Genomic DNA, 14092 nt, shown 5'->3' with positions numbered 1-14092 from the left:
AAAAGGCTTCTCCCCTGTGTGAGTTATCTGATGTCTATCAAGATGCGCTTTCTGGAAAAAACATTTCCCACATTCTGAACAGGAAAAAGGCTTTTCCCCTGTGTGAATTCTCTTGTGCGCAACCAAAATTGATTTCCGGCTAAAACATTTTCCACATTCTGAACAGGAAAAAGGCTTCTCCCCTGTGTGAGTTCTCTTGTGCTTAACCAAATCTGATTTCTGTTTAAAACATTTCCCACATTCTGAACAGGAAAAAGGCTTTTCCCCTGTGTGAATTCTCTTGTGCGCAACCAAAATTGATTTCTGGCTAAAACATTTTCCACATTCTGAACAGCAAAAAGGCTTCTCCCCTGTGTGAGTTCTCTGGTGCTCAACCAAATCTGATTTGTGGTTATAACATTTCTCACATTATGAACAGGAAAAAGGCTTCACCGCTGTGTGAGTTCTCTTGTGCTCAACCAAAACTGATTTCCAGCTAAAACATTTTCCACATTCTGAACAGCAAAACGGCTTCTCCCCTGTGTGAGTTCTCTGGTGCTCAACCAAATCTGATTTCTGGTTAAAACATTTCTCACATTCTGAACAGGAAAAAGGCTTTTCCCCTGTGTGAATTCTCTTGTGCGCAACAAAAATTGATTTCCGGCTAAAACATTTTCCACATTCTGAACAGGAAAAAGGCTTCTCCACTGTGTGAGTTATCTGATGTCTGATTAAACTTGATTTCTCTGTAAAACATTTTCCACTTTCTGAACATGAAAATAGCTTCTTTGTTTTAGGAGCAGTTTGTTTTTTAATGCTTATTTTGTGACTTTGATTTTCCTTAGTAGTTTGTAATGAATTAGAAGACAGGACCTGTTTCAAAGGATCAGATGACAGATCTTTGCTGTGAAGGGATGATGGTATATCTGGAGTAATGGCATTCACTTCAATTGTATCTTGTGTGATCTCAAGATCATCTGATTTAAAAATTGAAGATGTCAGCTGTCTCTCTGATCTCCTGGTACAGTCATCTGCCAAAAATAAAACCAATTATTATTTATGAATAACATATCCTTAAAATTTATATTGTTGAATATTTCTACTTAAACTCTCCATAAAAATGCACTTTATGTAAAAGTATCATTAACTACCAAGAAAACATATCACAGAAAAAAATCAGCCTTACCAATACTAAATCAGATAACAAATGCATTAGCATTTTAGTGTTGGTTGGGTGTACTGGGTTGTCTGTCCATGTGGGGTGCACTTATATAGTGCTGGGCAGCCTTCCTACCCAGTATGGACATCATCAGTATAGTAAGGCAGACACTGTGCATCAAACTTACCTGTGTGATGGGCTTCATCTGTGTGCATCTTTAATACTAGGCAACTACCCCCTCCATGAATTGGTACGATTATTGGTGTTAGTAAGGATGTATATTTTTCTGTGATTTTTTTTTTAAATTTTGTCCTATGTTAGCCATCATTATTCACCAAGACAATAACAGTTCACAGTCTAATAGAAAACCTCATAGGATGGAGCAGTAGAGCGTGGTGTTCAACTGTTTGTTCATTCTGCCTCCCAAATATGGAATAAAAAGCCACCAAACAATGTTATGTAGGCAAAAATAATATCAATAAAAACTTCTACTCATCTCACAAAAAACAAGTCCCCACTCAGGTCCATCCTCTGCCAATGGAAAAATAGAGGTTTCCACATTATTAGTGGCTCAAAGGCTTTTGAAAAGCAACATGGCTTCCATAAACCAATCCAGCAATATCCACTCTCCCAAAGTCAGATCTCCCCCTCACTTCTGAGCCTTGCAGTGTGCCCAAACCACATTTAGCATCCATGTATTTGGCATTACTATAGTGAGAAGAACCCACTTAATTTACGGTGTGTGTCTCCTGGAGCACAATCTGGGCACTATGTGTTGGGTATTGAAATGATATATTTGTAATTTTCACTCTCCATCATCCACTGCGCGCTAATTTCCGGAAAGTGCCTGTGGATTCAAAATAGTCACTACTCCTATAGATTATTTCACTGAGGGTTATAATTTCCAAAATGGAGTCACTTTATGGGGATTTCTACTGCTCTGGTTTTCTGCATTTTGGTCACATAGTGGGTCCCATCTCCTCTGGGATCTGCTCCTGTGACGTCTGCTTCTCTCACCAGGAGCCGCCTTATTCATCCTGCAGGCGGCGCTGGTGATGGAGGAGACGTCAGAACCAGAAGCTCTGGGCAGCGCAGGCTCTGTCCAGCCACTAAGATTAGGGTGCATGGTACCTGTACCTGTAGTACCATCCTGTCTGGCAATATGGGTGTGTGAGCGGTCCAGCTGAAGTAATCTACTTCAGCCAATTGGAAAACACCACACCCTACTAAAGCTGGAAGCATATTGCTGGAAGCTGCCAGATCCAGCCTTGTTCTCCTCTGGTTCAGTCCTCTGTGCTCAGCTCCCGGCTTGTGTATTTGTTTCTGTTGTGACCTCGGCCCGTTTACTGACTACTCTTGTGTCATCTGATTTTGTATTTTCTATGACCTCCATGTTCTGACCCGGCTATCTGACTATTCTTCTTGCCATCTCACACCACAGAACATTAGGTAACACTGTGGCCCAAGCTTAGGGGGTCTCTGTCCAAGTCCAAATCCATGTAGAGGGGTTAAAGGATGATGAGCAAGGCAAACCCTGAGATCTGGAAAATGGAGTAGATAGCGCCAAGCCTGTTTGTGGTAGCCATCTTTTGAGCTGCCAGATGACAACGAACAGTGCCCCCAATACATTGTGTCTGCAATCTATTCCAGCAAAATCTGCATTCAAATAGCTAAATGTCACTCCTTCCCTTCTTAACCTGCCATGTGCCCAGACAGTAGTGTACAACCGTATATAGGGTATTGTCAGATTCAAGAGAAGGTGGAAAATAATTTGTAAGGTCCATTTGTTTCCTATTATCCTTTGTGAAGAATTCCAAAGTTATCACCACATAAAGTGACACACGTCAGATTTGAAGAATGGGCCCAGATAGGAACACAAGACTGTCTGCAGGAAGGGGTTAAATCAGACTATTTTGGGCACTAAGTACTATAGTCAAAACTGTGAGTATAGACAATAACACATCTACTGAAATGACCAAACTCGACTGTCTTCATCACTAAGTAGTGAGTAACTAGTGGTGAAACCTCTCTGGGGTAATTAGAGTATGGGGCTCGGTGGCTCTTGGGAATCTAAACTATCGTAAGGGACAATATTTTCTGTCAGATGAGTGTCAAAAAGAAATATTAGACATTCAAAGAGAACTTTTATAATAGTGCAGAGATGAGGTGTCTTAAATTTAGCTTAAAGATTAGTGATGAGCGAGTATGTTCTGTTAACCCTTTCGGCGAGCATGCTCGGGTGCTCGCCGAGTATCTTCAGCGGTGCTCCGGCGTTATGTTTTCGTCACTCAATGCTCATGATTTGCGACGGTTTGACAGCTTTAATATGTGAGGAATGCCTAAGAAACAGGCATTCATCACATGTATTCAAGCTGTCAAACAGTCACAAATCATGAGCACTGAGTGACGAAAACATAACAACACTCGTAAAGCCCGAATAACGCATGCTCGCTCATCACTATTAAAGATATATCATGGCACAGGTGTAATTTTTTTTTTGTTTAGTTTATCACAATCTGGTTCGAAGTTAGTCGGTTTTAAAAGAAATTGAAAACTCAGGATAAAGGGAGACTCTGTTGTTATTGTACAGAAATTCACACTTGGCCTCACTGCACATTTAATGTTGTAGATCATAAAGGTAAAGTTTGGCCAGAAAGACGGGACCATATGGGCACATTCAGCAGCACAGAAGGGGGAGAAGGGAGATTCATCCAATAAGATATCATCGATCTAGGAAGCCAACACCATCATTACCCTCCACTTTCTCTTACAGACCCATCATAATATTTTTCTTCAAGTGATTTTCTGGCTTTGTGATTTACAGATCTGGGCAGGTAGCGTCTCCTAATCACAGGGGGTAGGTGGATCCTCCAGGTTGTAAGTTCTATGGAAAAGGGTTTCAATGCCCAAAATCATTTGAACAGTTTTGGGTGGAAGAGAATGTTGTGGTCTAGAGGCAAAATGGTGATCACACGATTGTGATACAGCCGGACTACACAACCGATAAAGCAGCCACAGCCGGTGACTGAGAAGAATCTGTGACTTCTCTGCATTTAGTGGTCACTACTCACCTGGGTAGTCATATGTAGGAATCTCCTCTTTACACCGCTCATCACCCCTCACATATGTCTCTGTAGTATTAATATGGGTCAGATCTTTACCCTGAAACAAATATTATAAAAGTCACAGAAAGATGTAGAAGTCACATCTATGATCAGCTCTAATCCTGCCATCTACACTGTTCTCATTGCACAAATAGAAAACATAATAATGGTGGATAAAACAAGACGGAACACAAGACCTTTACAGCCGTCTACACATCATAGGGGAGATCTCATGACACCTTCTCTCCATCTACCTGATGATCCTGGGGAACATTGGGATCTTCTTGTTTACAGTCCTGTGGAAGAAGAGGACGGGGACATCTCTCTGGTGTTGTCCTCTTACTGGATAGATCTGGAGGAAACACATACAGGGACTGGATTCATTCTTTACATATAGATAATTATAGGCCGTGTGTATTTAGTCCTGTCTATTACCTGGTGATGTGAGGGGCTGGGGAACCTCCATCATGACGTCCTTGTACAGATCTTTGTGTCCTTCTAAATACTCCCACTCCTCCATGGAGAAATAGACAGTGACATCCTGACATCTGATAGGAACCTGACACATACAATGATACCATCATTCCCCCGATCCTTTCATAGCATTACTGTATAATGTCCCAGCAGTGTCACCTCTCCAGTCAGCAACTCAATCATTTTGTAGGTGTGTTCTAGGATCTTCTGGTCATTGATGCCCTCATGTATCAGGGGGTGAGGTGGAGGCCCTGAGTTTGGGCTGAGGGGTCTTTCCCATCCCTCAGACACAGGGTCCTGACAGCGCTCACTAGAGGTCTGACAGCGCCCACTAGAGGTCTTCTTCACTACTGTGTAATCCTGGTTATGGAGAGACACATTAATAAATCTCACTGCAGACATTTCCAGAGTCCTCACCTCTCCAGTTCTGTCCATCTGTTATTCCCATAGATAAGAATGATGTAATGTGACGTCATCAGAATCTCTCACCTCTCCAGTAAGCCGGAAGAGGATCTCTAGGGTGAGGTGTAATATCCTCTCAGCCATCTTGTCTCTATCCATATCCATCTTTGATGGGTCCATAAGGAAAATTCTCTTAAATAGAAGATCTTCACTGAGAGGATCTGATATTGTAGGGACCTGAATGAGAAGATAATGAGCCGATGTAACATCATAAAAATCCTGTGTAATAATACAATTACTGGAGATAATAAGGGAAACATATGAGGAGATATATTATTTTACAGTATTTAGTTTTCTGCTTTACATCTAGTAATAAAACCTATATATTTTAGGCCACAGACAACAAGCAGTTTCTTCCTCGGAGTCGGCAGCTGAACACGTTTCTCATAGACTCATCTTCCATAAAGCTAATTCTCGTCTCATTTACCGACACTGGAATCGGTATTAGTAATACTGCAGGAGATATTCATTACACGTAACATGAGAAATAACTACTTCATGATGAGGACGACATCTTTATCTTCTACTGCGGCTCTAGAAACATATTTAGCCAGAGTTCTTCACTGACTACATCACCACCGGTCGTCTATATGAATATTTCCCGTCTTCCTCGGACTGTAATCTTCTATCACATTAGATCTCATGTCTGATTCACACTCAGAAGTTTGAGGCTTTGATACATGGTAAGGTTTTTAATATTAAGCAGAGTAGGACTATCCTGAATGGGTTCATTTTACCATGGTTGGGATAGCTTTCATGCTATTTTTGATCAAAAACAGTGTTGCTAAGAACCCTATTTTATTTAAATGCACTTTTGCTTTTTATTTATTCACAGCAGGGTTTATGATCCTTTTTCTTCTTATAGGTTTTTTTCTGATTTATGGCCATAGTAAACATGCATTTATGTGCTGCATGGATACCAACTTAAACCAAGCTCAAATTCTGTGTTTTTTTTCACGGGCACCATAGTCGCCCTGTGGGCTGCTGCTATGGATGATACACCCCTAACTATCCAACTATCAAATGGTAAAAATCTCATAGGTCCTGGATTCATAAGTATCTGCATGAAGAATGGGGCTAAGTGAGTATTTATTAAAGGGAATCCACTCCCCACGGCCAGCAAGCATCAGAATCTTCACTGAATAAAAAGCCATTTCTCAGCAAACAGACCTCTAATATGAGGCATAGATAATTAGCAAAATAGCCCAAATATTAGAAATTGAGTGTGGGCGAGGGAACTAAATCCCCCCCAACACCCTCAAATACCGACTCAAAAGTAACATTTTTTAACAAGAGGAAAACAGAGTCATCATGGTTTAAAAAGAGACACACATTTTATTGACACAATTGATTAAAACAAGTATATAATCAGAATAGAGAAAAATATGAATAATAAGCAAGTGAAGAGCAAGGTGGACAATGAAATATCCGAATTAGCCAAAACGGACCTGCCTCAGTACTAGATGCTCAATCAAATAAACGCAACTCTATAGCTGGAAAAAGGTTTTTCCATCGAAGTAGAAAAACGCTGCACCTAAAATTCTTGACCAGTAGAGTATAAGTAATAGGCATAAAAATTTGTTTAAATAGGGTACAATATCATGTCAAGATTGATAAGCTATTATAAAACCGAACACATGGTGGCGCACTCTACAGTGCACTGCAGAGAAAAGAAAAAAGAAAAGCAGCAAAGCCAAGCTTATCAATTAAAGTGCAGCATGCATATTTGTATTAATACAGAGTTGGGTAAATAGGAGAGCACCTCCACACATTCCCTTCCCTCCCCCTACCCCCCACTCCTACCAAAAGAGAGGAGAGGGAAGTGACCTCTTAAGCATATTTGAGCAGAGTGCCAAAGGAGATGTGTCACTATAAATGGGCATGAGGGAGATATATCTCTTACCAGGAGTGGTGGTGGGCGGTCAGTGGGTAATTCAGAAAAACCACGTGCGTCCCCGACGCGCGTTTCGCGGCAGCTAGGGCCGCTTTCTCAAGGGGTGGTGACAGTAGTGGGGAGAAGAGACCCTTTTGAACCGTTGGTGCCGGTCACGTGAACGCTCACGTGACCAATCGCACGTGTGATGGGGGCGTGTGCGGGTGTCCCAGCGACGCTGACACGGCACACCATCCAACTACTATAAGGGCCGTCCCCGTTGGGCAGTTCCTGAGGGCGAGGCGGATCTGCTCCTCTGACCTTAAATTTGAGCGTCAGGCCGTGGACTTGAAGCTCAGATTTAAACAACGAGGATACAGCAACAGATGTATTAAGCATGGATACGATAGGGCTAGGCGAACCCCACGTAACAATTTATTATACTCGAACGCCATTAAGGGGTTGGAGACCGGACAAGCAAAAATTCGGTACATTTCTAATTAGAACCATGAGTGGGAAAATATGAGGAAGATCATGACCAAGCACTGGGACATCTTGGCAACCGACCCCTCCCTGGGACCAATTCTTGGGGATCGTCCCCTTATGACCCCGAGACAGGCCAAAAATCTTAAAGACCTCCTAGTCTCGAGCCACTATGTTCCGATACAACCAAATCCTTTTGGTTCTCGTGGACCGACCCTTGGAACTTTTCCCTGCGGTCGTTGTCTTGCCTGCACCAATGTCGCGCGCAGCAACACGTTCACGTCCTCAGATGGCAACAGACATTTCAAAATAAGACACTACATTTCATGTGGCACTAGTAATGTCATATATTATGCCACGTGTGATTGCCCCTTAATCTATATTGGACTTACATCCAGAGAACTGAGAATACGTGTGCGTGAGCATGTGCGCGACATTGGTGCGGCCAGGACAGCGACTGATGTCAATGAACTCAAAAGCATTCCCAGGCACTTTAGGGCTGTCCATAATTGCGACCCTCGCTGTTTCAAAGTGCGGGGGATAGACGTGATACATTTGGGTGCGCGGGGTGGCAATGTCAAAAAGATTTTGGCGCAGGTTGAAGCTAAATGGATAGTGACACTTGGGACATTGTCACCCCGTGGACTAAATGAGTCCCTTTCTTTCTCCTCCTTTTTATGAAATTAAATTATTTATAGTTGATCCCATTTCATACAATGATCCCCTCCTCTCTACCCTCACTGTGCCCGAGGGATATACACGTTTAGGTTGGGGTCTACTTTTTGTTTTTTGTTTTTAATTTATTTTTCATTTTTAATTGGTTTATATATTCTTTCAGTTTTTTTTCAGATAGTGCATAACTCTTCTTCTTTGCACCTTATTGGACCGATCTTTACCTATTCAAAATGACTGTGTGATGCAGATGCTCCATAGGAAATGAAGGATGGGATGACAGAATGAGGGGAAAAAGACAAAGAAAAGGGCCACTGATGGACAAACTGTCATGGATATTGTGCTATAATATGAAATCTCCTGTTTTATTCCTGTTCTGTCTTTTCTTTCTTGTGCACATATAATCTTTAGGCGAGTGCTGCTGTCCTGTGACGTGGTGCGCATGCGCCGGCCTCCCTGCCGTTGGACACGCCCCCAGCTGTCTGCATGACGTCCGCGCACGGTCGGGCATCCCCGCCCTTTGAGCGGCGTGCCCGCGCGTGCGCGGTGGTTTCTTGACGGCTTGGGGGCGTTGTCTGACGTGGGTCTCGGCGGGCGCATGCGCCAGTTTCGCGTCGCTGGGACACCCGCACACGCCCCCATCACACGTGCGATTGGTCACGTGAGCGTTCACGTGACCGGCGCCAACGGTTCAAAAGGGTCTCTTCTCCCCACTACTGTCACCACCCCTTGAGAAAGCGGCCCTAGCTGCCGCGAAACGCGCGTCGGGGACGCACGTGGTTTTTCTGAATTACCCACTGACCGCCCACCACCACTCCTGGTAAGAGATATATCTCCCTCATGCCCATTTATAGTGACACATCTCCTTTGGCACTCTGCTCAAATATGCTTAAGAGGTCACTTCCCTCTCCTCTCTTTTGGTAGGAGTGGGGGGTAGGGGGAGGGAAGGGAATGTGTGGAGGTGCTCTCCTATTTACCCAACTCCGTATTAATACAAATATGCATGCTGCACTTTAATTGATAAGCTTGGCTTTGCTGCTTTTCTTTTTTCTTTTCTCTGCAGTGCACTGTAGAGTGCGCCACCATGTGTTCGGTTTTATAATAGCTTATCAATCTTGACATGATATTGTACCCTATTTAAACAAATTTTTATGCCTATTACTTATACTCTACTGGTCAAGAATTTTAGGTGCAGCGTTTTTCTACTTCGATGGAAAAACCTTTTTCCAGCTATAGAGTTGCGTTTATTTGATTGAGCATCTAGTACTGAGGCAGGTCCGTTTTGGCTAATTCGGATATTTCATTGTCCACCTTGCTCTTCACTTGCTTATTATTCATATTGTTCTCTATTCTGATTATATACTTGTTTTAATCAATTGTGTCAATAAAATATGTGTCTCTTTTTAAACCAAGATGACTCTGTTTTCCTCTTGTTAAAATATGAGGCATAGATGTATAGATTCACATTTCTATCACCTGTATGCCAATATTAGAGGTCAGATTAGTTCCAGGGGCTGACAGATTCCCTTTCATCAGCCGTGGGGTAATCATAAAACCAGATATGTATCAAGGTACTGTAAGGTGGCTAATGGTTGCATAGTCAATGGGAGGCATGGGTCATAGAGATGGCTGGTCTCTGTGATGTAACCCGGATTGTTTCTCTAGGGTAGATAAGTACTAAGAGGATGGTTTGGTGCACCTGGGAGCCGGGTTACGGGTAGCTAGGAGAGAATGGGCAGGTCCAGCTACCCACATACCTCACCTCTTGTGTGGTTAACAGCCTATAAAATGGAGGCTGTTGTTTGGCACATGGTCTGTGTGTTTGGAGGTAGAAGGCCTCCTGTGTATGTTTGTCTTCAGACCAAGCCAGGACACTGGACGCTACCCCAGCTTGTGAGCCACACAGGCCTGGCTGAGCAGAGACCTGCTAAGGACATTTACTTTGTTTGCCTGATCTAAAGGCTATTTGCTTTTCTGTTTGGCTTCTGGGTTTATGAAGTAATAAACGCACATGAACTTTTAAAGGAACATGCCTCCTGCTTTCCTCCCATTGTGCCCCAGTGAGTAAAACCCCTACAATATGTATAAAGGAAAGGGTATGGTACTCAGAGAATGTTTCAATAATCCGCCTCAACGCATTTTCTCAACAGGTTCATTAGGAGGCTTGATAGAGGCATGATAATTCATGATGTTCAGCATAGTGCCCCTAATAGCCAGGTGTCCATGTTTAAATATCCCACTTCATCCAAATCCCCCCCCAGACTAGGAGACCCATTCCCATTCCTAGAGATGAATTGTCACAGGATATACAGAATAGAATCTGTCTGCAATAATGTCCATCACCTAGTGTGCATGTCCGGAAGTGACGTGCTTTTTGCTGAAACACCAGATAAACTGATTGCTGCCGCGCGACTCGTACCTGTGACTGCGCATGCCCGTAGTCATCATTCCATCTAGGATCATTGTCCACAAATGCGCATGCCCAGATGTCTGCGTTCCACACTGGAGCGCATATGGTATTGGATTGCATTCCACCAACAGAAAAATCCTCTCTCTGAGATCAGTTTCATGGGAGACTAAAAACAAGTATTGCACATCCTCCCATCATGCAATCGGCATGTGGATCTACTTTATCACTACCAAATGTATGGGATGGTGGCCCACAGTATACTCCTAAATGGTCATATTTGACCCCTATTGCATAATTAGAGATACACTAGGAACACCACACTTGTTAGTTACTAAATAGTATAAGTGAGATATAACTGATAAGAAATAATTCTGATAGAGAAGCTCAGATCTCTTGATGAAGTAAAACAATATGTGAACCATATTCACAGGGAACTGAGTAGCAATGGGTAGAGTATAAAATCCAAAAATGTAATCCAGAATGGGTCTGTATTCATACAAAACAGGCATAGGAAATTTGCTCATTCAGTCCCTTAGGGGCTAGTGAATCCAGTCTGGAAATCCGCTCACTTTCCTTTTTGAGGATACATCTATTGAGATCACCACCTCTCACATTGGGTTTAACCACCTCAATGATGCAAAAGGAGAGGTCTCTTGTTTCACCTCAATGTGCACTGTTCATGTGTCTCACTAATAGGGTGTCCCGATGTCACGCCAGGTGTGAGTGCAACACAGAGAACCACGCCAGGTGTGAGTGCAACACAGAGGGGCAAAGGAAAGGGAGCCCAGACACAAGGGAAAAGGGGGAAGAGGTGACCTCCTAATCTGGACTAGCATCACCCTGTCTCCCCCTAATGTCCCTTATACAGCCTCCGCAGCTGTCGCCCATCACGTGCCTCACCCAACTATCCCTGGCGTAAGGCTATAGCTGGGGGTGGAAGGAGATGAGCACTAGTCAACCTCCGCTAGCACTCTAAAGACAAAAGGGGAAGACAACACAGGGGAATTACAACTTTGCTTTAGAAGAAACTCCAACAGGGCACACGGCCTCAAAACTCCAAAGAGGACGTGATGCTGATTCAGCCAAGTTCCAAGTAGAAATGAGTATACCCGGCGACGCCAACCTAGACACACCAGGTATATATACACCCAGACTAAAGGGAGGTAGAAGCTGGGTTCTAAACACAGCCTCCCATCTAGGCAGCTGTCTGCATTGCCAAACGTGGAGATCTCCTGCAAACCCCTGCAGGGCGACTGTCTGTCACCTCTGACACACCCGTGACAGTACCCCCCCCCCCTCTACGAGTGGCCTCCAGACACTCAGGACCGGGTTTCTCAGGAAAAGAGGTGTGAAAAGAGCGAACCAATCTGGGAGCGTTCACCTCTGACGCTGAAACCCACGTCCTCTCCTCCGGACTGTAGCCTTTTAAGTGCACCAAGTATTGTAGAGAATGATGTTGGAGACGAGAATCTACTATTCTCGAAATCTCAAACTCCAAATTACCATCAACCATTACTGGGGGCTGTGGTAGAGGTGAGGGCTTAAGAGGTTCTACGTACCTTTTGAGTAAGGACCTGTGGAACACATTGTGAACCTTAAGGGCCCGAGGAAGGTAAAGACAAAACGCTGCTGGGTTAATGGCGGCGGTAATTTTTTTAGGGACCAATAAACCTAGGTTCCAGCTTCCAAGAAGAAACTTTCAATCTTATATTTTTTTTAGACAACCACACAAAGTCATTCACATTGAGGTCCGGACCTGGCAAGCGTTTTCTGTCAGCCATATGTTTATACCTGTCACCCATGGTCTTCAAATTACACAGAACACCCTGCCACACCGAGGAGAGCGACGAAGCAAACCGTTCCTCTTCAGGAACTCCAGAAGCTCCTCCCCCACTGAAAGTACAAAACTGTGGATGATAACCATATGTACCGAAAAACGGTGATGGCAAATTCTGTCAGCGGTAAGTAGGGTGCCCAATCCTCCTGATTTTCGGAGACAAAACACCTGAGGTATGCCTCTAAGTTCTGATTGACTCACTCCGTCTGACCATTCGACTGAGGTTGAAAGGCAGAGGAAAAGGACAGCTGCACCCCCGTCGAGAACAGAATCCCTTCCAGAGCTTGGAAACAAACTGGGTTCCCCTGATCAGACACCACATCAGAGGGAACCCTGTGAAGCTTCACAATCTCATTTATGAACACCTGAGCCAGTGTCTTAGTATTGGGAAGAGCAGGTAAAGCAATGAAGTGAATCATTTTACTGAACCTATCTACTACTACCAAAACCACCGTTTTGCCTGTACAAACCAGTAGGTCAGTAATAAAATCCATGGACAAGTATGTCCATGGCCTGCTAGGGATAGGTAACTGAAGAAGAGTACCAGACAGACAGGTGTGCGAAACCTTATAACGCGCGCAAATCGTACAAGCAGATACGCGTTCAATTACATCCCGATGCAACCCCAGCCACCAAAAATGACGAGAGAGGAGGTCCGCGGTTGCTTTACCCCCTAGATGCCCAGCAAGCACAGAGTTATGATGTTCTTTGATTACTTTACAGCGCAGATCAGGTGGTACAAATAACTTTCGTGAAGGGCAGGAAGCAGGGACGTCCCTCTGAGCCTCCAGCACCTCACCCTCCAGTTCAGGAAAGATCCTAGTTACTTACCGGTAACGGGATTTTACAGAGCCCATGACAGCACCACCTGAGAGAGGGTATCCGCCCACCAAGGACAGGAACCTACTGAATAAAAAGGCGGTACCTCTCCTCCGCATCAGTTTTTTGTTTCAGAGCATGAGAGGGCCTCCGAAGACAGGTTAATACATAACCACCACCTCAACATATGTACTAAACACCTTAAAAAAAAAAGTGCACACCACAGTGATAAAGGGGAGGGAATTAATAGGGTGCTGTCATGGGCTCTGTAAAATCCCGTTACCGGTAAGTAACTAGGATCTTTTCCCCTTCTCCCATGACAGCACCACCTGAGAGATTTATAGAGATTAAATACCAGAGGGAGTGATCACCGCTTGCAACACCCTTCTACCAAAGGACAGATCAGTAGAAGAGGAAAGGTCAAGACGGTAATGTTTGTAAAATGTAGCAGGGGATGACCAAGTTGCCGCCTTACATATAATGTCGATGGGCACATCCGCCTTCTCAGCCCAGGAAGCAGCTACCGCTCTGGTGGAATGGGCCTTCAGGTTCTCAGGAACCGGCAGATTGCTAGAAGAGTAGGCTAAGGTAATAGTATCCCTGACCCATCTAGCTATGGTCCCCCTTGTAACCTTAAGTCCTTTCCTAGCCCCCTGAAAGGATATAAATAAAGCGTCACTCTTTCTCCAGGCTTTTGTCACTTCCAAATACTGGACTAACACCCTCCTAACATCTAAGGTGTGAAGCTTATATTCCTCAGAATCCCTAGGATTAGGATAGAAGGAAGGGAGAGTGATTACTTGAGTCCTATGGAACTTGG

At 43.9% G+C, this 14092-nt stretch overlaps 1 protein-coding gene across 1 annotated transcript in view; it reads right to left on the bottom strand.

Annotated features, from left to right (window-relative positions):
• Positions 1 to 287: 287 nt before the first annotated feature.
• LOC141176233 (gastrula zinc finger protein XlCGF66.1-like) overlaps positions 288 to 14092 on the bottom strand; it is a 39742-nt gene continuing 25937 nt past the window's right edge. The window contains exons 3-8 of the mRNA XM_073660217.1: positions 5206 to 5355; positions 4876 to 5076; positions 4678 to 4801; positions 4497 to 4594; positions 4210 to 4300; positions 288 to 1010 (exon numbers count right to left, since the gene is read on the bottom strand). Of these exons, the coding sequence (XP_073516318.1) occupies positions 409 to 1010; positions 4210 to 4300; positions 4497 to 4594; positions 4678 to 4801; positions 4876 to 5076; positions 5206 to 5298 (1209 nt within the window). The 5' untranslated portion in view covers positions 5299 to 5355 and the 3' untranslated portion in view covers positions 288 to 408. The remainder of the gene's footprint in view (positions 1011 to 4209; positions 4301 to 4496; positions 4595 to 4677; positions 4802 to 4875; positions 5077 to 5205; positions 5356 to 14092) is intronic.

The sequence above is a fragment of the Phyllobates terribilis genome, unplaced genomic scaffold (genome assembly GCF_046119375.1).
Source record: "Phyllobates terribilis strain yellow unplaced genomic scaffold, ASM4611937v1 Scaffold_17__1_contigs__length_24005725, whole genome shotgun sequence".
In the NCBI taxonomy this organism is placed as follows: Eukaryota; Metazoa; Chordata; class Amphibia; order Anura; family Dendrobatidae; genus Phyllobates; species Phyllobates terribilis.
The sequence above is the reverse complement of the archived record's forward strand: the minus strand, read 5'-3'. Positions and strand labels throughout refer to the sequence as shown.